We start from the raw sequence: 19492 nt of genomic DNA, 5'->3' as shown, positions 1-19492 counted from the left end.
ATACCATCTAATTAAAAAAGTTTACAGTGTGGTTCACACAAGAAAAAAAAAATGTCAATTTTATTTGGACTTGAGCACAAGGTATTCAATCTACCCAAGAACCATTACCCAACATGATGGAGGGTTGAAGATTAGAAGAGGCTGAGCTTAAGAGTGCACTTTTAACTGGTGGTGGTGTGTCTTTTTGCATCATCTCTACCACATCAATCATCTAAGGTTTCAGCCAAGTATGACAAATAGATGCTCTTGGTGTATGCATTCCAAGGCATGCCATGTGTATGACCAGGATCACCACATAAATAAATGGCTCCAAAAGTTCTCTTGCCATCAGCTGATCTTCTGTAGCTTCCAAATTGATGATGAAAACAAAGGAACTGGAAAAGTAAACAATGATGATACATAATTCAGCAAACAAGTTGTACCTGTGCTGATATGAGGCTTAATAGATCATAATCATCCTGTGGCTACATCTTCAGTTTATCTTTCATTCTCCCAGAAGTCAAAGCTATGAGCACATCAGAACACAATGCCAATCCTAAACTTTGAATGTGTGATTGCATGAAAGCAGGCTCTAAACTTTCTTCATAGACTTGACATTACACATAAGTTCAGAACCATTGATGCTTAGAAGGTGCAAAGTGGTCTGCAACTGAACAAAATCAAGCATGATTTGCCACAGTAGAAAAATGCCATAAGCTGAACTAGGTGGAATTCAATGTGCTGGAAGAAATTGAGTTGCATGGACAAATGTCAACATGGCACTGCATCTTCTAAATTCTAGTTCCTAATGCGGAAACATAATAATTAGTGGCAATATTAGATTAAACAAGGTATCCTGCAGAACCTAACAAATTAGAAGAGAAAGCTTCTCCCTCTTACAAGATCCCAATTCTACCATAGTTAATTACTTCTGAAAAGCAATGCAGGACCAGGCTGAAGTTGTGCATCTGGTACAAAAAGAGGCCAGCATGGTTACTTGGATTAGCTAATGGCTAATGCCACATCCTGGTGCAGAATCCTTTGTGTAACATTGGTTTCTCCTTGTTAGATATGCCATCCATGAAAGTATCCATCAGCTGAGCAACCAGACTAGCAGGTTCGTCGATCAGAACATCTATGAAAGCATTTACAACCCTTCTTTCTTGTGCTGTCGCTTTCAAACTGAACCAGGTAAGGAACTTCACTCGAAACTCCTTTTCCATGTGCCCCTCACATTCCAACCATCTTATCACCTTAACACAGTATTCGTACTGTCTCTCTGCCGATTCTTTCTTGTTGGCGGAATCTGGCGTATTATTAATATCAGGCTTGCAAGGTTCGAGGAGCACAGGCTTGGAGCAGATAAAAGGGACAGGATTAGATGGTGGTGGTAAATGACTTTCGTTGTTGTCACTAGCATCCTCAGATGGTAAAACTTTATGGTGGTTGGCACGGCTGAACTTAGGGAGCTCTGGTGCCTGGTTGTTCTCGCTCGAGTTTGTTGAACCCTTCTGCGAGTCTGATTGAATAATGACCGGCAGCTCACCCATGTCCTGTTCCTTCTTTGGAACTGAGAGAAAATCTTCATTAATATAAGTGCTATCGGAGTTCCGAGTGGAGCATTGACCACTGTTGCCATTTAGGCTCTCTGTCACACATTTGGCATCCCACTTACCAAGTTCCTTGGTGCTGCTGAAAGGAGAAACCCTAAAATGATATTCAGTTGAGGGGCTAAGACCCGATATCATAATCTTCGTATCTGGCCTCAGTACAAGGCAATTTGGTTCTTCTGGATAGCTGATGTCATCAGACTTACGATACCAAAGACTGCAGCCTATAATGTTTTCTTCAAACATATCATCTCTGGAGTGAAGAGAAACAACAACAGAGAATGGAGAAGTATCTTCAAAGTCAATGTGGAAAATCTGGGAACCTACACCACCTGATCCAGTGACAGTCTCAAAATGATTTGTTCATATCCATAGGAACCAACAACATATTCATAATCAAATATAACAGAAAAGAAAAAGGGATCTCACCTGAGTTCTTCATGCTCATGCCAGACAAGTTGTCTGACGAAGTGGATAGTAGGGAGTCTACAACTTCCAGTGCAGTAACACATAGTTTCTGAACTTCTGCACCACAATTAAGCCGGTTGACAATGCCTCTTGCCATCACTGTGGAGACCTTGTCGAGAGGTCCAACTTCTTTCTTGAGTATCCTTACAGCTGCATTGACAATATTTTGTAGCTCTTTATAGCATTCAGTCCATTTGAGCATTTTGTAACTTAGGGATAAACGCTCACACAGGACATCGACTCTCCGAGCTTCCTTTGCAATTAGCATCTGTTTCCGCCAGCTTCTGCATGAATGGTGCAAAAAGTTTCCTATCAATTTTTGCATAATTGAATCGGGATTCTGGATGACATATACAACTTCCAACAAAGTAGAAAGGACAATGTCTTAACCAAATAAACTCCAGTGTGCACATTCCTCATGTACTAATAAGGTTTTAATTTATGGTTAACACAAACTGTACTAGAGTGTTTTTATATGATACTGATCAAATTCCTCAACTAATCAAATATGAAAAATCAAATATGGAAATTTATTTGTCCTCAAGGAAAAAAGGAAGTCCCACAAAAATTTTAATTCACAAGAAGCAAAAGAATAATAAGGAAACCGGTTACTAACCTAAGATCCCTTTAATAACCTACATGTCTGAATGAATATTGAGTTGCATCAGAAAGCAGAATGGATGACGTGATGCTATCATCTACAACGTGTGCAAGAATAATAAATCACTTTGAATAGGAAATATACAATGCCAAATTGATTTATGATTCGATCCATTAAATGTTCTGTAGAAACCATTGGTTGCATAACAGTGATTTTGGCATAATACATATATAAATTAAAGTCAAAATAAATTGTCATAATTGAGCAGAAAAATTAGTTAGAAACATTGACATTAGACAGCAAACCTCACAAAGCAATATATCAATAACAGGGGCCATGACATAATTAATGTTTCTTCAAATTCAATACACCAATATAACCCATAATTGTCAGTCAGCAATAAGTTCACGTGGCTGTTAGGCCAAGCTTTTGTAGTTTATTTTCAATTATTCCAATAAAACACTCCACCTTATCTTCCTTCTAATGTAGTACAATAGATAATCTTTTTTTGAATATGTTCCTTTTTTTCAGTACAGTATTCATCTATTGCTATCTGGAATGCAAGATTAATGTACAAGATGTGCAGTTAAAAATTCTCTTTAATAAGTTTGTGGTGTCATCCAAAGTTGATTACCCAATCAGCCAATTCACTTTCCCACAGCAAACACAATAGAAGCTGGCATCTAATTTTGCTGAACACCCAGTCTTCAAAATGCCAGCTTTTTCATGCTTAAGAGCACATTTCAGATGGCATGACATGCCACATGAATTGCCACAATAAGGGGGATCTGAATTGCAAACCAACCACAGGCTAGGGTCCTTGTTGTCATCATAGTGGTGACAGATGCAGCAAGAGCAACGCTTGCAGTAACCCACATCTAAACTCAATGTGGCTCGACAAGCTGGATTTTGGCAGATCAAGGCATCAACATGTTCTTCCTTGGTTTTCAGTGTTTCATGAGTTAAATCTGTGGAATTCTGCAATGGGTTTTCTTTCTTCCTTTTCTTTTTTATTCCAGTTGGGCTTTTTGGTGAGGCTGATAAAAGGCCTGCTTTGTCTTCATTGGTTTTTCCTTTATTTTGAGAAACTAGCCTAAGCAGATGTTCAATCATTTTGGGCTTAGTTACTCCAGTGTACTTCCTTTCTTTTCCCATTTCAGCACAGATTAGTTGGAGGAGCTCTCGGCGACTCCAGGATTGAAGAATTTCAGGTGCATTGTCCGCCCAGCGTGATATCTCATGAACTAGCTCTCTCTTCTCCTCCAAACTTAAGTGGCTGCATTTTGTTGGATCTATAACGAAACCTAGAAATGAAAGGATTGTCAGTTCTTGTGATGTCTTAGTTCTGTAAAATTAAAAAACAACTCAGCAATAAAGATGATCACAAGAAAATATGCAGGCATGCAACTTTTGGGATCTTGTATCTGATGTGTTGAATCATCTAGCAGAGCAGAACAATGACAAGACAAAACCTGTTAAATTTGACTGATAATTAATAAAACTGATGGCATTATATTTGATAACAACTAGTGACCTTATAGAGTTGCAAGTGCATATGCATATATTTGTCAAGCACTTTCAGTTCCACCTAATATATAGCCTTGAAGGAGTGCTATGAAGCATTATGGAGGATTACACAAGAAGCTTGTGAAGACTAATAAGCTAATTTGAAAGGTACATATGCTATTTCCTCTGAAATGAAGCAAAAGGTATTTGATGACACGTTTCTAATTTTTTGCAAATAATGAAAATTTGGTCCAATGATTTAGGACAAAAGGTGAATTTAAGCTAGTCTTACGAAGAGATGCTGAGTCTGGTTTTCTGACATACAACTGCAGCTTAGTTCTAACTTGATCATAAGAACTGGGAAAGTAATACACATTTCAACAAACAATTTAGAGAAACTGTAGACCAAAAAAATATAGCAATGGCTCATCAGGAACATGGTGTCAGATGGATATACATTTGTCACAAAAAGAAGTAACTTTCTGCAACTACATAGCTAAGTCAATGCTTGTAGTTTGCAAAACATATATATATATATATATATATATATATATATATATATATATATATAAAGCAACAAAGTTTCCAAGAACTACAAACATTATATTTATGTCAATAGTAAAGAATTAATAAACTAATTATTAATACTTAAGGTAAGAGAACTGCTTTCTTTCACTAAATGATGCCATTTCTCCGAGGCACTGAAAGATTTATATTAAAAAAGGCACTGTGCAAATTCTACACTGCACATTGACTTCAAAATTTGGTTGAAAGTTTCAGGGAAGACATTTGAAACTACATGTAATTCCTAGAAAGCATTTGTAGTTTAGTTATGGCATTCACTTCTTGTGAACTGGTTTGATGATGATTTATAGTTTCAGTGGAGCACCAGCTCTTCCGACTGCAAAATTGTGGATTCAATAAATTTGCACATTGACTCACAGAAACTTTTGTGCCAAGACTTATTTGCAAGGTTCAATAAAGCTAATTTTGTCTGTCTGGACTCTCAGACCATAGAAGCAATAGGAACAAAAGCCCAATACTTTGGGCAACTTTGATTGCTATCCAAAACTAGCCTGGTTCAGATTTTTCAGCAAATGTAGAACATATATACAGACAGAAGTGACATCCATCTTTCATAAGTTCTAAGTCACCATCATAAGTGTCAAACTTGTTTTATCTAGTTATATGCTTTTAAGTTGGCCTCATGAACACTTGGCACTTATATCTCAAATTAACTTTAGTTTGCACCACTTTGTAGCTTAGTGTTGATGTCGTTGTCTACAGAGTTTTGTTCTAGAAAACCTAACCTACAACACTATACCACATTTATTCCAAGAAAAAACCCAGTGCATGAGGCTCTCCCACCAATGTGAGGTTTAGGAAGGTCAATGTAAGCAGGAGATGTATTTCCATGGTTGGAACCCTGACCGAACAGGTCGCAGGGCAAAAAATTATGGCAAAAAAAAAAAAAAACAGGCAATTAGGCATTGTAAATTAATATTAAGAAAAGAGGGCAGGATCAAATAATGCAACATGCAAGGCATCATTTTCTAGCTATATTAAAAATATATAAATGGACCTAATTATACTTTTGCATGGGAAACCTTTTGGCAGGTCTCAGTCCTACCTTCAACAATGTATTTCCTCATTCACATATCCAAACTTTTCAAAGAAAAAAACCTAGTAGATCAAAGTCGCTAGGCTTATTTGACAAAAAAGATCAAACTTTTATGCTTCAAAATGGTCAAGACATCTATGCATCAGTTAAAAACTCCCTATAAACAGCAGCATTACGACAAATCAAGGTGCTCGATCATGCATGTCTCACCAGAATAATCACGGAAACCTTACACTCAATCTATGAAGTGTCGATCCTCCTTCCCGCTGGACACAACCGCATAAGCATCCAAGAGGCAATACCAAAGAGTAAAGAACACCAAACTAATAGAAATATTCAAAAGTCCTAACCTAGATGTCACCTTTACTTGCTGAAATCTAAAAGAACAGCGCTGCCAATAATCTATCCTCGATGTAGACAGAACAGGGGAAAAGACGAGAGGAAAATATAAATGTACAGTCTCTGGAGGCACAGAGAAACCGGCGGGGCCAATGTGAATGGAGAAACGAGAGGCTTGGCGTGCGGGTTTGGGGGAGGCGTGGGAAGAAGAAGGCGCGCATAAAAAAAGGAAAGGAAATGGAGGAACGAGCAGGGGAGATCAACAGCATTGTGAGTAGAAGAGGAGGGAGGGAAAGATGGGGACTGACCTGAGAATATGGACTCCATGGCGTGTGGAAAGATTCCTCCTTCCCCCCACAGGGTTTACCAGGAAGAAGAAGGAGAAGAAGAGCCCGTGGGAAGGGAAGGAGGGGGGGGGGTGGGGGGTGGGGTGGGGGGGGGGGAAAGGCAAAGCCTATTCGCTGAGAGAGGCTGAGGCTCTGAGTGATAAAAAGGTGCTCCAAAAAAGGAAAAGGAGAGAGAGAGAGAGAGATGGGCCATTGTATAGAGGCATAAATAAATAAATAAATAAATAAATAAATAAATAAAATTTAAAAAAATATATATTAATTTTGTGCAATTTTCATTTTTATATAAATTTAATTTTAGCATACATAAAATATATAGATAGCTATATATTATAATATATGTTCTTATATTGGAAATATGTTGTTGGTAAGCTGCATTTGTTACCAATTAAAGCAGGGAGGTTTTGAAACCCTTATTGGCATTAATACTATTTTTTAGACACATTAATATTATTTTAAATATCCTTGTTTGTTATTATGGTGATAACATGTTAATTATAATATTATACATATATATATATGTAATACTGCTCAATATTAAAATTGATAGGATGGTTCTTTTTAAGGAATAATATATGGGTAAAGACAATTTCAAGAAGTAAAAGTTTCTTTTATATATATATATATATATATTAAGAGACTTATTATGTTATTCAAGTAGGGAGAAGGAAAGAAAAATGTTGTTGGATTTTAGAGATAGATGAATTAATATAGAAATTAAAAAAGGAAAGAAAATATTGTTTGATTTGGGATCTATTAATTAATGGGATTAAGTGAGATGAACTTATTTGAAGGTCTCAAAAAAAAATAACGAAAAAAATGGAGGTGCGGGGAATCGAACCCCGTGCCTCTCGCATGCGAAGCGAGCGCTCTACCATATGAGCTACACCCCCATCTTGATTGATATTTTTATACTAATTTTATATCGAATATTTAAATAAAATAAAAGAAAAACTATAAAACAAATATTAATAGCAAACATTTAAAAAATAAAGCAAATTCCTAATTTTAAATTTTTTTTGACAAAATATTTTTTTTTTCAACATAACCATTCTACCACTCCATCAATTACCCTCTCTCCTTAGTTTAGCCCGTCGACCACAATTTTCGTCATTGTCCAAATCAACCCTCAAGTAAGAGTACAAGTGTAGGAAAACAATCAACCCTCACATAAGAACGATAGGTGAAGAGCGACGGGTCCGATAAAATAATGAGCAAAATAATTTTTTCACACACTCAGGAGCATTGTTTCAAAATTTTTGAAGGCAAGAGCGTTCGATGAAAATTTTCAAAATGTACTGAAAATTCGTCCAAAAAATAAAGGCAAAAAGAAAAGGTGAATAAATGTCTTTAATCAAATATGTCTAAATGCAAGCACCACTCCTACTACTACATATCAAGAAAGATTCTAATATGTTCAATGAGTGGACTGCCTGTTCTAATTGGCATACTTGTTTTCCTAGTGATCTCCACATCTATTACATGCTTGCTGTGTCAGTGAACAAGAAACATGGATACAGGATACAAATGTTCACCGCCTGTCGCGCTCCTGTCAACGAAGAGCCCATCGATGATGATGATTGCAAATAAGAAAGCCCATATCGTCATCAAGCATCACATATGGGGGCGGACTGGAGATGTCTGGCTCATCAAGTTGCTCATGAGAAAGTAACTGATACCAACTGATTCATGCAGCTCGTTCATCAATGTTCGAGTGATTGCGTGAATTCCTGTTCAGACAAAAATATTGGATCAGCATAATGCCACCAACAAAAGCGAGCAATTGTATGCCGATTTTCTGGTCAACTTCAATTGAATAAACAGCACATTCAATCTGAAGACAGTAGTAGCTAGTTAGGAAAAAAAAAGAAAAAAAGAAATTTGAAATATTGAAAGAAAACAGTGCACGATTACATGGTACATCAGATCTTTACCATGCATACTGATGCGAGATCACAATTCTCAGCTTCTACCAAAGCATGTCGGCCAGTTGCTAATTATAGTGCCATGAAACCTCCCAAGAAACCTCCCAAACAAGCTTGTCTGTGAACTAGCATTTCTCGTTGAAACCCCAGCCTGTGTTGCTCTATTGAAAAAAGACCAGGAAATCAAGATCAAACATGCTTTGCATACCAAATAAATTCGCAATCGAAATCCAAATGAAGACAGAACATCTAAGCATCATGCTGGAGTTTCAATTCGGAACCAGCAAGATGCTTAGGTTTGATAGCAAGCAGGAAGTTAAGATTTATAATCAAGATAACAGTAAACAGTAAAAATATTCAAGTCAGCAGCTTTAACTATTGAAAAAAGGCCTCAGACATGCAATATTTGTTCTGCACATGATTAATTGCAGCAGAAATTTTAAGCAGAAAAGAAAATAACTTGATATACAGAAGATGACACAGAAGAGGTGAAAAACTTCAAAGACCCATAGCTGTGATAAAATTAAATAAAGACCCATAGCTTGGCACAGCAGATTTCAGCAACAGTATCAGAATTCCGGAAAAGAAATCACAGCCGACAATATGCCATAGAACTGAACAACAATCCCTTTTATAAAGTTATCATGACCCTTTCGAGTTGCAGTACGATTCCCAAAAGCACAAACAGCCATAAATCTATCAGCTTCATGCACCAGACTTGAGCAGCAACACTGCAACACTGCAACCCAGAAAAGAAGCAGAAAAGGAAAAACAAGGAAAAACATCTTTTTTCCAGAAATATTTGTACTTGAGAAATAAGAACTTAAATAGAATGCAATAAGATGCAGTACAATCAAACAAACATCCAAAGCAAATATTTGCATTAACTGTGCATATTCTGTTGAAACATAGACTTTATGGGTACATCTGGATTAAAACATAAAGACATGAACAGGAAGACAACTTGCAGAGGCTGGAGAGCTTGGTCTGTAAACCTCTTAACATAAGAAGGTATATCCTCTGGAAGAGTTTTCGCCACCCTTTCCAACTCTTGATTTTGTTGCTTAGCAGCAACTCTATCAGGTCCACAGTACATATCCATAAGCTCTATTCTGTCAACTACGTGAAGTTAACTTTAGAAAACCTTTTTCACCAATAATTTCAAATAATCACAAATTTATGCAGTCATTCCCAACCTTACAGATTTGCTCAGGGTTCTTGATTCAAGTTAGCTACTCGAAAAAATTCTGGCAAAAATTCACCAATTCATGACAGATGCTTCTTTGAGGATGCTTGTCTGTGTGATCTCAGTCAGCAACCATGACCCTATGTCACTTCAGTTCACCCATTTTCTTCTGATACACTAGATTCTGACTCCATCCTTCATTTTTTTTTACAGAAATTAGCACTCATTATCTTGAGATACATTGGGATACTTCGGTTGATGGACATCACAACACAACTACTGTTGGGATATAGAGCTTAGTGTTTAACACGGTTAATAAAAGATAAGCAAGCCCTTCTCTGACACTTGAGCATAACTAACTACCTTAATTCAGTCAGATTTCAAGTCATATCTACATACAAACAAGTAACAGGTTATGCATAGATGCTAAGAAGTACCATACATTAAAATTGGAGTTATTTGTCAAACTTTATCAAAACATCTCACCAAGAAGATAGAGGTTGGAGTTAGCTAAACTAAAGCTTAAATCCTACTCAATATCTGGTTGGGTAGAACCAGCATTATCGGTTATAACTTAGGACCATCAATTTCAGCTCATTACTACAGTCTAGGGAATGACCTTTTTCGGTTGAGGACCATCAACTGCTGCTTATCATTGATGTAAGAAGGTCAACAACTTATGATCAAGAGACCAGGATGCAAAATAAGAATAATCATGAACTAATTGTAGCACAACTATGAATCACCTCCAACTCTTCTTGGCTCTGTATCCCTTCATATGCCATCAAGAATGTACAAATGCAAGAACGAGGCCATATGTCTCGGTAACCTACAGATATTCACATGGATTAATTTCAGCTCGTTACTACATTCTAGGGAATGACCTTTTTCGGTTGAGGACTGTCACTGCTACTTATCATTGATGTAAGAAGGTCAACAACTTATGATCAAAAGACTAGGATGCAAAATAAGAATAATCATGAATTAATTGTAGCACAACTATGAATCACCTCCAACTCTTCTTGGCTCTGTATCCCTTCATATGCCATCAAGAATCGCTTAGACTTTTCCGGTGCTTCAAGAAGGGACATCGGAGGCTTCTCATCGATGTCTGGACTCTGGATTATCAAAAACCGACTGCGTATTCCGGTTCATGTTCAATCTGCATAAACAAAAAGATCAAGATCAAGCAAGACAACAGATAAGACAGTTTGCAGAGTACAAAAAGGGTAGCCACATCAAGAACAAACCATATGGTTACAATGTAGAGCATCCAAATAGGCATCCTTCAATGGAGAAGGCAGAGCATTCCAGTGCTTCGGCCAACTCCATCTTCTTCTCTAGCCTCTCTCCGTCTGCATTGTCCCCAAGATAAATGCCAACGTCCCCCGTCAGCTTCCTCATTCCTCGTCCCCTAAATCTCCCACCTCTTCCTCTTCCCCGCATCATTGCTCCTCCACCCCTCCCCGTCCCAGGGCCCCTCTCACTACCGGGCCGCCACGAGACAGTACCTCCACCGTATTCCTCACGGCTTCCTCGCGTCCCATCCTAGGCTGGTTCATCGTCCGATCAGATGTTTCCAGGCCCGGCCTTGGAGCACCAAGAACCGCTCTCCGTCGGAGATGCCGGTTCTCCTCGCGCGCGCTGGGGGTTCGACCGGGCGGGTGGACCATGCCCCTTCCGGTACCGGCAAGGCCAGGTGACAGACTTGGGGGAAGCGGGGCGGTTTCATCCGCGTCAGCGAACTCGAGCTTCTCTACCGAAGCCGCGGCGACGTTCTCCCGCCTGAAAAATATAAGCTTTTTAGGCTGGAGGACGGCAGAATTATCGAAGGAATCCCGCGGAAGGGGCGCGAATCACCCGCAGCCCCGCCTGGAGGCGGCGGCGGGATCGACGGAAGACATCCAAGAAAAGAAGGAAAGGCTGACGGGGAAGAAGGAGTGGGCGGTGGCGATGGTGGGGAGGCGCAGCTAGCTTTCTACAGTCCCGCGTGGTGTTCGATGGATTGCCCAACCCAATTAGCCCATCGACAACCCCCAAATGTGCTTTATTTTCACTTGAAGTCAAGTCCATTTAATTAAGCTCCCAAATCTAATAATGATCAAAACACCAAACCAATTTGAGAGTGCTAATTTGGTGTTTTAGGGTATAGGTGAAATAATTTTGGATAAATTATGGTGTATTTAATGTCTAATTTCTAATCATGAATACCATCGATGAAATAAATCATTAGCATATATATGTTAGCTTTCTTCATGGTGATTGAGGAGGGAAAATAAAAACAAGTTTTAGCATGGCTTATCATTAGATTAATGTGTAATCGCTAAAATAGATTTCTAATGATCGAACGGGCTAATGCGTCGATGACAAATCATCATCCCTATCAGCGGCGTGTTGTGGGGGACGTGTCACCGAGCTACCTACGTGTCACAGAATGTATGTATGTTCCATATGCATGATTGAGTGAGTCCTGGTTTGGTAGGGCATTGCGTGAGAAGCAGAGCTTGCACTTATCACTTTCCACTTCATCCTTTTCCTTTCGTCTGTCATGGGAACAACATGGGAGGGAAGATACCAAGAGTCATCTTCTCATCTTCTCCATTCATGCACGGCGACAAGCCTGCTCGTAACTCCATTTCATCCGAAAGATGGTGAGAAAATTGGAATCTCCGATGGTGAAAAACCAGTTCTTTTGAGAGTCCTGTCGAAAAGAGGAGGGAAGGTGGTGACCTGCCTTTATTGGTCGCAGGGAAATGAAGGCAGGAGAAAGCTCTCCACCCCCAAAGAGAAAGCTGAGAGAAGCAAGGGATAAAGGTTAAAGAGCCCAGTGCGGCTCTCGAGGAAGCTTCTCTGATGACTGCTTTGCTGAATGAGGGCGCCATATGAGTGCTCAAGGCATGGAGATCAAAGCACATCGGATTCTGCTCCCCCACACACACTCACAGAGACACAGAGTGGGGGGGGGGGGGGGGGGATGACAAGTACCATCAAGAAGAAGAAGGGAAGCTTCGCATCTTTTGGTAGTAGTTGCTGTTGAGGTAGGAGATCGCTGCTTTTGATGTTGGAGGGGCCACAGTGCTTCCTACTGCCACTCTAACTTCAAACACTAGCAATTCATGTAGTTTGCAGGATTGCTGTCGCTACAAATCATAACACGAAAAGAAATGTGCAATGAACTCCCAAGTGGTTGCTCGATGCATGCATGCATGCATGAGAATGCAAAGATCTAATCGGTAAACTAAGCAACAAGATATATAATCATAAGAACAAATAAGAGCAAGAGCATAAATGTCTTGGCAGGTTTTATGTGGAGTACTTGTCGTGGGATTATTCTGGAACACTTGATCACAAAATCCTAAGGTTCTTACCTAGTTTTAGTGCTTGCATGAACAGTACCTCAAAAAGTACTACCTTGATTCCAGGGATGGCATGGCTTCCTTCACCCATAAGACAAGTTTCTTGCTTGGGCGAAGCTGCCACCGATTAGGGTTGGATTGATACCATCCAGGGGTAGAGGAGCCCTCAGTGGTGATGGCGGCTCCAGCTTTGTGGATCCCTCGTGCTTCTTCTCACCTGCGCTGTCTGCCGAGAGCATCATCGGCTTGGCCGCGAAGACATCTACCACGGTGTCCATGTCGATCGCCGACGGTGCAGTCCCGAGCCGGTGAGTCTTGGATGCCTCTTCTTGCGGTCCGATGCACGATGCCGCTGATCCCAGTTTCTGCACATCGAGGTCGTCGTCCCAAACGAACGGGTGCTTCTCGTCGGAGGTGAAGGGGTGAGGCCTGCTGATCTTGTCCAGACATGTGTTGTCGTTAGCCAGTAAGAACCCATCAACAGATGCGTTCATCTGTTGATGCATCTCCAGCTGATCTCCGCCGTATAGTGCTTGCAGATCATGGGGAGAAGGGAAGCACATGGAAGGATCCAAATCTTTCATGGCAGCCATGTCGGCAAGCCCTTGATGATGATGATGATGATGATGATCTCCCGAGGTCATGCCGTCGGCGGCCAGTGTTTGATACGCCTTCTCCAAGATGCTTTGCATGTACTTTCCTTGGGCTTCGATCCTGATCTGCAGGTGTCTTTGAACCTAGAAACACAAAAGCATGCGTTAGAGTGCAAGATCGAATCAACTGTGTTAATCCAAGAGGGCATGTTCGATTACATCTAATTGCTCGTGCAGCCTCCTCTGGACTTCCATCTGCATCCTAATGGCTTCGGTTCCGTGCGCAGCACTCGTGCTATCATGATTCCAAATCCACCAACAATCTCAGCAACTATACATGTCATCTGCATAGGAATTGATACGGAGAGATCATGTAGAACTCACTCGTTCATGTTTCGACCCATCATTCGAGATGAAGAGACTGCGTTCCTTTGAAGCTCCAGTGCAGTAGCTGCCATCAGAGACATAAACACTCAGGGAAGACGCCCAAGGCAATGAAACTAGCGAGAATAAGCTGCTCACCATCCTTGAGTGAGTGTTCGTTGAATTCTTTGTGTGGTTGCTTTCCGAGCCGGAATTTCTACATGCAAAATCCTCAGATCAGCGTAGGAAACAATTGCAAGCATGCGAAGAACACCTTTGCGGGATGCATCATCTACCTGAAGGTGGCTCTTGAGGTGATACAGGGTGAGACCTTTCACGCCCATTACTCTCATGATGGTTTTCGGCGTAGCCTCTGCAATAATTAGGAACAAGAAGAATCATTTGCTAGAGTTGGAAGTGTATACGAGAGAGAGAGAGAGACAGAGAGAGACAGAGAGAGGAGGAGGAGGAGAAGGGAGGTTGTACTGTCGGGGCCGCCGAGCTGGTTGACAGCGTCGACGAAGCGTTCATGGAGCTCGACGGTCCAGCGAAGACGAGGCTTGGGATCGGTGGTGAGGACGAGGCCAGAGTCAGCTTGGACGCACATAGGCCGGTCATGTGAATTCATAGTTGGCTTCTTGGAAGGGAACATTCTTGCTTTCCTCTCTGGTTCTCCTCTCCTGCTACGGAATTGGGAGAGATTCAAGAACAAAAAGGTGGCATATATGAAGGAATAGGGTGCGATATCTCTAGAGATGGTCTCAGAACTCTCCCTCTCTCTCTCTCTCTCTCTCTCCTGGAAAGCCACCAACTTGAAACCCTAGCTCCTTTGCCCTCACTATGTGCATGTGCAATATGAGAGAGAGAGAGAGAGAGAGAGAGAGCATATGATGAGGTTATTATTCCTGTAGTCTCTGAGTAACCTTTTCTTCGAAACAAGGAACAGTAGATACCCCATGCAATCATACTGGCCTTAGCATACAACCCTACCTTCCTTTTCCTTTCTCTTTCTTTCTTTTTCTTTATTTTATTTTATTTTCTTGAGAGAGAAAATAATGATGGGACAGATATTTAATTACTTAGGACTCGTATGGAACTCCACAAGTCAAGGTTGCATGTCATATACGCTGCTCTTCATCTCTCTCTCTCTCTCTCTCTCTCTCTCTCTCTCTACTGCATTCCATTATCTTCATCTCTCTTATTTAAAAGCTTTTATTTGGACAAGAAATGAAGTGCACATAAAAAACACAGCTTGCCAGATATTGGAGCAACTAAGGAGGCTATGATAGTATAATCTATGGATTGCTACCTAAGAAAGAATTGATTCTGATCATGGCACTCATTCCCAAAACACTTGCTCACCATTAAAGATTTTGATTGCAGTAGATCCCACTTAGTTCCTCGAGATCTTTCCATGCATGCATTGCATCAAAGAGTGATTCTTCTTCTTCTTTTCTTTTCTTCCTGCTGTTGCGAGTGCAGCATTGTTCACTCACAACATGTATCAGCCAGCTTGTCCTAAAGTGAAGTTGGATACAACAACTCAAGCCCTAAAATATGTGACATAATAATCCATAAGAGAAAATAGGAACTTCATGCTTAACCAGTATGTACACAATGTTAAGTGAGATCAAATCTTTGGACCTTATTATCAAGTGATTAAGGTATTTTTTTACGGATAAACTGATCGATATCTCTTAAAATTTGAGATTTCGAACCCTCGACGTAGAATAAGTGAGTCGGATATAACATCAACTTAAAAAAAAAAAAAACTTATAAAATAATGTAAAGTTGGTATAAGTCATTTGTTATTTTCATTAAAACCCTAAAAATGTGATATAATTCATAAGAGAAAGTAAGAATGCACAATGTTCATAGTAACACATCAATTTACATTTCTTTAAATTGATTAGATACATTATCATTAAATTGATATTTTAGATATAAAAATAAATAAATAGATTTGTGAGATTGCAACATTTAAAGAGTTAAATCCAAATCTTCAGAGTTTTTACTGGTTGGACATTTGGATGTACCTGCATATCTATCTGATTGTGGGCTCAACCAATAAAATCAAGGGAATATAAAGTTGTCTCAGCCATGCATAAAAGTCACAGTCACAGGAACACACAAAACATTCCATTACCAGTCAAATCCAAACAAGAGTTAAATAAGTCAAAGGCATTACTACTTGGACACCATGGCCCCCATGCAAAGGCCAAAAGTGGGGAGGATGAGTAAGAACAACATAAAGCTAAAGCTCTCTTCCTGCATGGGGAGGGAAATCCATTCCATTTGCTCTATTCCACCACTGGGAATAGATGCTTTCTTGTTTGTCTGTTCAACAAATATTCTTCTCCAATCTTCTATTCCATGGTTCTTCTTAATCACTCATCTTTTCTTTTCTGTGTATTTATTTTAGTGTGCATATATTTAAACTTCCATTGATACACAAGAGAATAGGACTTGTAGAATCTAATGTCACATAGGCAATAAACTTTGTCCATAGCACAGCACAAACACAAGGGTTTAATTTTATTGCTGTGTTGTATTACTAGAAGAATTAATTCTCTATGGATGACTCTTACATTAAAAATAGAAGATGAGTTGTATCAGTATATTATGTTTGATTAACTTATCACAAATAATAGAGGTTTTGCTGCAGTGACCATATTCCAGTACATTTGTATTATACATAATTTTGATGATGAATCATATACTGTATTTAACTTAATATTACTATTATTATTATTTTTCCCCCTCTAGTTTTTGAAATTTTATGGCATCATTCTTGATGTTCTAAAGTTGTGATTCTGCCTCTGTTAGATCATAGTATACTTTTTTCATGAGTATATATTCCAAGGAAGTGCATTGAAAAGCTAAGATTCCAAAAGAAGAAGATTTTAGGCACTACTACATAATTTGGCATACCTACCCTTTGTATCAGTGGCCACAACTTCTTGTTGCTGATGCAACTTGAGTTGAGTTAGATCGAATCCAACGAGCATGAAGACCAATTTGATCCGATCTTAATAAATTTTGGTTGTTTGATATCTCATAGACTCTAGATAAATCTTAGTCCTTATCAAAATTTATTACCTCGGAGGCCTATGACTCATCCGATGCTCAAGTTAGCTAGCGTCGAAAGAGAATCATGTATACTTTCTTTTGTTCTTATAACAAAGTATTAAAGGTCTCTTGGAGATATTTTGCATAATCTCAAATGTTACTATGATACAAGAGTCAACTCATTAGTCTAATTAGTCATTGGGTGTCAAACATATTATATTAAACTCAAAGAGAAAAAAATATGTTAATTAAAGTTTAAAAATGAGTTAATTGATCATATTAATCATTTGTAACTAAAGTAAAATCTTGATTATTATGTTCCACAATATTCATTTGGATCCAAAGATCACCTTCATCTTCTCTCGAGCATGCATGCTTCTCAGGTGGCAATGGAGAATGCAAAAGTCTAGAACACCGATTCCTTCGAGTCCAAGATGCAAAGGGGGCTGTACAATTTAGAATCCCGAGCAAAGTTGGCATTTACCTTTTAGCTAATTAAGACCCGAATCTAATCCACTAACCATGTTAGCTTACATTTCAAGCACCGAGATGCTCTTCACATGGATTCCTCCAGTAAAATATAAGTCAAGCTATGCTTTTTGCCAAGCTTCATGGAGGCTCTTCTTCATGCTTTGCCAATGGTCTCTGCATCCCCTCCATCTGACTCACACATTCCCTTCTAATTCCAATTCCATACACATAATGTTACACTATCTATAGTTTAATTCATTTTCCTGTGTGTTTCTAAGTATTGGAGTTTTTTGGTTGACTTATGTGCACTAATATGGCCATATTTCGATGTGTATGTAATTACATTTACATGCAAATATTACATTAGATTTCGAGAGTGAGAGGGTTATCAACTTATGCGGGTCGGATTCGGGTCGACACGCACTTTGGGCCGGGCTTAATGTACGGCAGCTACATTAGATCCGATTTAGCCCGAGCTTGATTTGGTCCGGTTTGATCCAACCGGATCGAGATCGACCGACGTAAGCCGGACCCGTTGCCATGGTCTGGGCACGTTCGTCGACTCGAAGCCCCTTCCGCGAGATTCTTAGAGAGAGAGAGAGAGAGAGAGAGAGTGACGACGCCCCGAGTGGCGAAAGCGTGTGCGTCTCTCTTTCTCTTGTTTGTTTGTTCTTTGATTCGTGGAATCTGATTGTTCTAATGCGGCGGTGGATGCGTGGAGTTAGTTGAAAGCAAAGACGAGAATCGATTTGGGGGTTCTAGGAGACCGGTTGAATTAGGAGATTAGGGCACGGTGATTTGTGTGTACTGCACTGTTGACCTTGGTGAGTGCGGTTGGGTTAACCTAGGGAAGGAATTGATCGATGGTGTACTGCAGTTGCAGTGTCTTCTATTTTGTCTGTCGATGTATATAATATTCTAGAAAATAATTATGCTCTTCGTTCCTGCTAACATGGTGCACCAGATAACGTCTACAGAGAGCATATTTCCATTAGGTTATGGAAGTGCGGCATTGGAAGTCTACGTGTTGTTTCACAAGTTTTGGTATCTCTGTTTTTTGGAGTACCAAAATAAGACTTCTCTTCGCTAGGTGCGAAAAGGAAACGGGATGAAGTGGTGAGGAGGGACCTATAGATTTATTGGAGCATGGTGGAATATTGTGAAATGTTTAGCTGAACTAGATATGATGGATCGCACCTTTGCTTTTCTTTAGATATTTTGTTGACTGCTTTTAGGATCTTTGGTCTGTTCAAAATTATTATTATTTTTGGTTTGTACTGTATATTGTTTTGTACTTTACATAACCTACAATTAAATTTCTCCGTATAGTGATTGTGATATCCCACTTTTGTCTCACTTTGGATGTATGAGGACTGAGGATATTTGACTTGGTTTATAAGTGTATGATGCGTTTTAATATGATTTACTTGAGCTTAAGCATTCTTCTGAGTAAGTGACTTAAATGAATGATATTGTAGTTATCCTTTTGGGTCAGATCATGGCAAATGATATCAGAGTGGACTTGATATTTGATATGGTGAGAGAGTCAACTGGATCTCACATGTATTATACTAAAGTTTATTTTTGGTTGTGTTGCGTTTGGGTCTTAACGAGGATGTTAAGTCTAAGTAAGGGAGATTGTAAGATACACCAATTCAGTCACACATCAGATGTGTGAGGAGAGTTGATTTGATTTATTAAATTAGATGAGTTTAATGCAAATAATTTGGGCTTAAGCATTTTGAGCTAGGGGTTTGAAGTCATTAAGTTAATAGGATAATTATTCTATGGAGGTCGGATCATAACAATTAGTGTTAGAGAGAATCAATGATTAGGCTGATGATTTTAATTTGTCTTGCAATGTGTCGATGCTTTGTTTCCAAACTTGATATTTCTTTTAACAGCTTGAGACAGTAGATCAAAGAGAGTAAGTTGAAATTTTAGGAGAGGATGTGGGAAACCATTTAACAAAACTAGCAACAGAAATGTGATACTATAATTTCACTTGAATGTGAAAATAATAGTCCCAGAAGATGGAAGGCAAGGATTTATATCCTG

At 39.3% G+C, this 19492-nt stretch overlaps 2 protein-coding genes, 1 non-coding gene and 1 pseudogene across 4 annotated transcripts; all 4 read right to left on the bottom strand.

Moving 5' to 3' along the window:
* Positions 1-554: 554 nt before the first annotated feature.
* Positions 555-6547, bottom strand: LOC135645441 (VIN3-like protein 2). Of its 2 annotated transcripts, XM_065163813.1 has the most exons (5): positions 6433-6547; positions 3293-3962; positions 2286-2341; positions 2019-2207; positions 555-1921 (listed from the first exon to the last, which is right to left on the bottom strand). In XM_065163813.1, exons 1-5 carry the CDS (start codon positions 6449-6451, stop codon positions 993-995), a joined length of 1863 nt encoding a protein of 620 aa, XP_065019885.1. In that variant the 5' UTR covers positions 6452-6547; the 3' UTR covers positions 555-992. The 2 variants fall into 2 exon arrangements, with proteins under 2 accessions (XP_065019885.1, XP_065019884.1); XM_065163812.1 differs by having other exon boundaries at positions 557-1921; positions 2019-2341.
* A 744-nt stretch (positions 6548-7291) lies between these two features.
* Positions 7292-7364, bottom strand: TRNAA-CGC (transfer RNA alanine (anticodon CGC)). Its single transcript has one exon. It is a non-coding gene; the product is annotated as a tRNA-Ala (tRNA).
* Positions 7365-9360: 1996 nt separating this feature from the next.
* LOC135644306 (uncharacterized) lies at positions 9361-11438 on the bottom strand (annotated as a pseudogene).
* A 1371-nt stretch (positions 11439-12809) lies between these two features.
* Positions 12810-14713, bottom strand: LOC135644508 (myb family transcription factor IPN2-like). Its single transcript, XM_065162141.1, has 6 exons — positions 14381-14713; positions 14191-14267; positions 14054-14111; positions 13916-13982; positions 13751-13826; positions 12810-13675 (listed from the first exon to the last, which is right to left on the bottom strand). Exons 1-6 carry the CDS (start codon positions 14544-14546, stop codon positions 13022-13024), a joined length of 1098 nt encoding a protein of 365 aa, XP_065018213.1. The 5' UTR covers positions 14547-14713; the 3' UTR covers positions 12810-13021.
* Between the last annotated feature and the right edge of the window lie 4779 nt (positions 14714-19492).

Source organism: Musa acuminata, chromosome BXJ3-8, assembly GCF_036884655.1.
Source record: "Musa acuminata AAA Group cultivar baxijiao chromosome BXJ3-8, Cavendish_Baxijiao_AAA, whole genome shotgun sequence".
NCBI classification, from domain to species: Eukaryota; Viridiplantae; Streptophyta; class Magnoliopsida; order Zingiberales; family Musaceae; genus Musa; species Musa acuminata.
This window is presented reverse-complemented; position numbering and strand designations above follow the sequence as displayed.

What these genes read in the sequence shown, in the direction of transcription:
- LOC135645441 (XM_065163812.1), bottom strand. An exon ending in AAAGTGAATTGGCTGATTGG is followed by an intron (nt 2,342 to 3,292) that starts GTAATCAACTTT and finishes CCATTCATGCAG; the next exon opens with AAGCTGGCGGAAACAGATGC. An exon ending in CATGAGCATGAAGAACTCAG is followed by an intron (nt 1,922 to 2,018) that starts GTGAGATCCCTT and finishes TCACTGGATCAG; the next exon opens with GTGGTGTAGGTTCCCAGATT.
- LOC135644508 (XM_065162141.1), bottom strand. Translation starts at nt 14,546, where the DNA reads ATGTTCCCTTCCAAGAAGCCAACTATGAATTCACATGACCGGCCTATG. An exon ending in ATGGGTCGAAACATGAACGA is followed by an intron (nt 13,827 to 13,915) that starts GTGAGTTCTACA and finishes GAATCATGATAG; the next exon opens with CACGAGTGCTGCGCACGGAA. An exon ending in GGCTGCACGAGCAATTAGAT is followed by an intron (nt 13,676 to 13,750) that starts GTAATCGAACAT and finishes TTGTGTTTCTAG; the next exon opens with GTTCAAAGACACCTGCAGAT.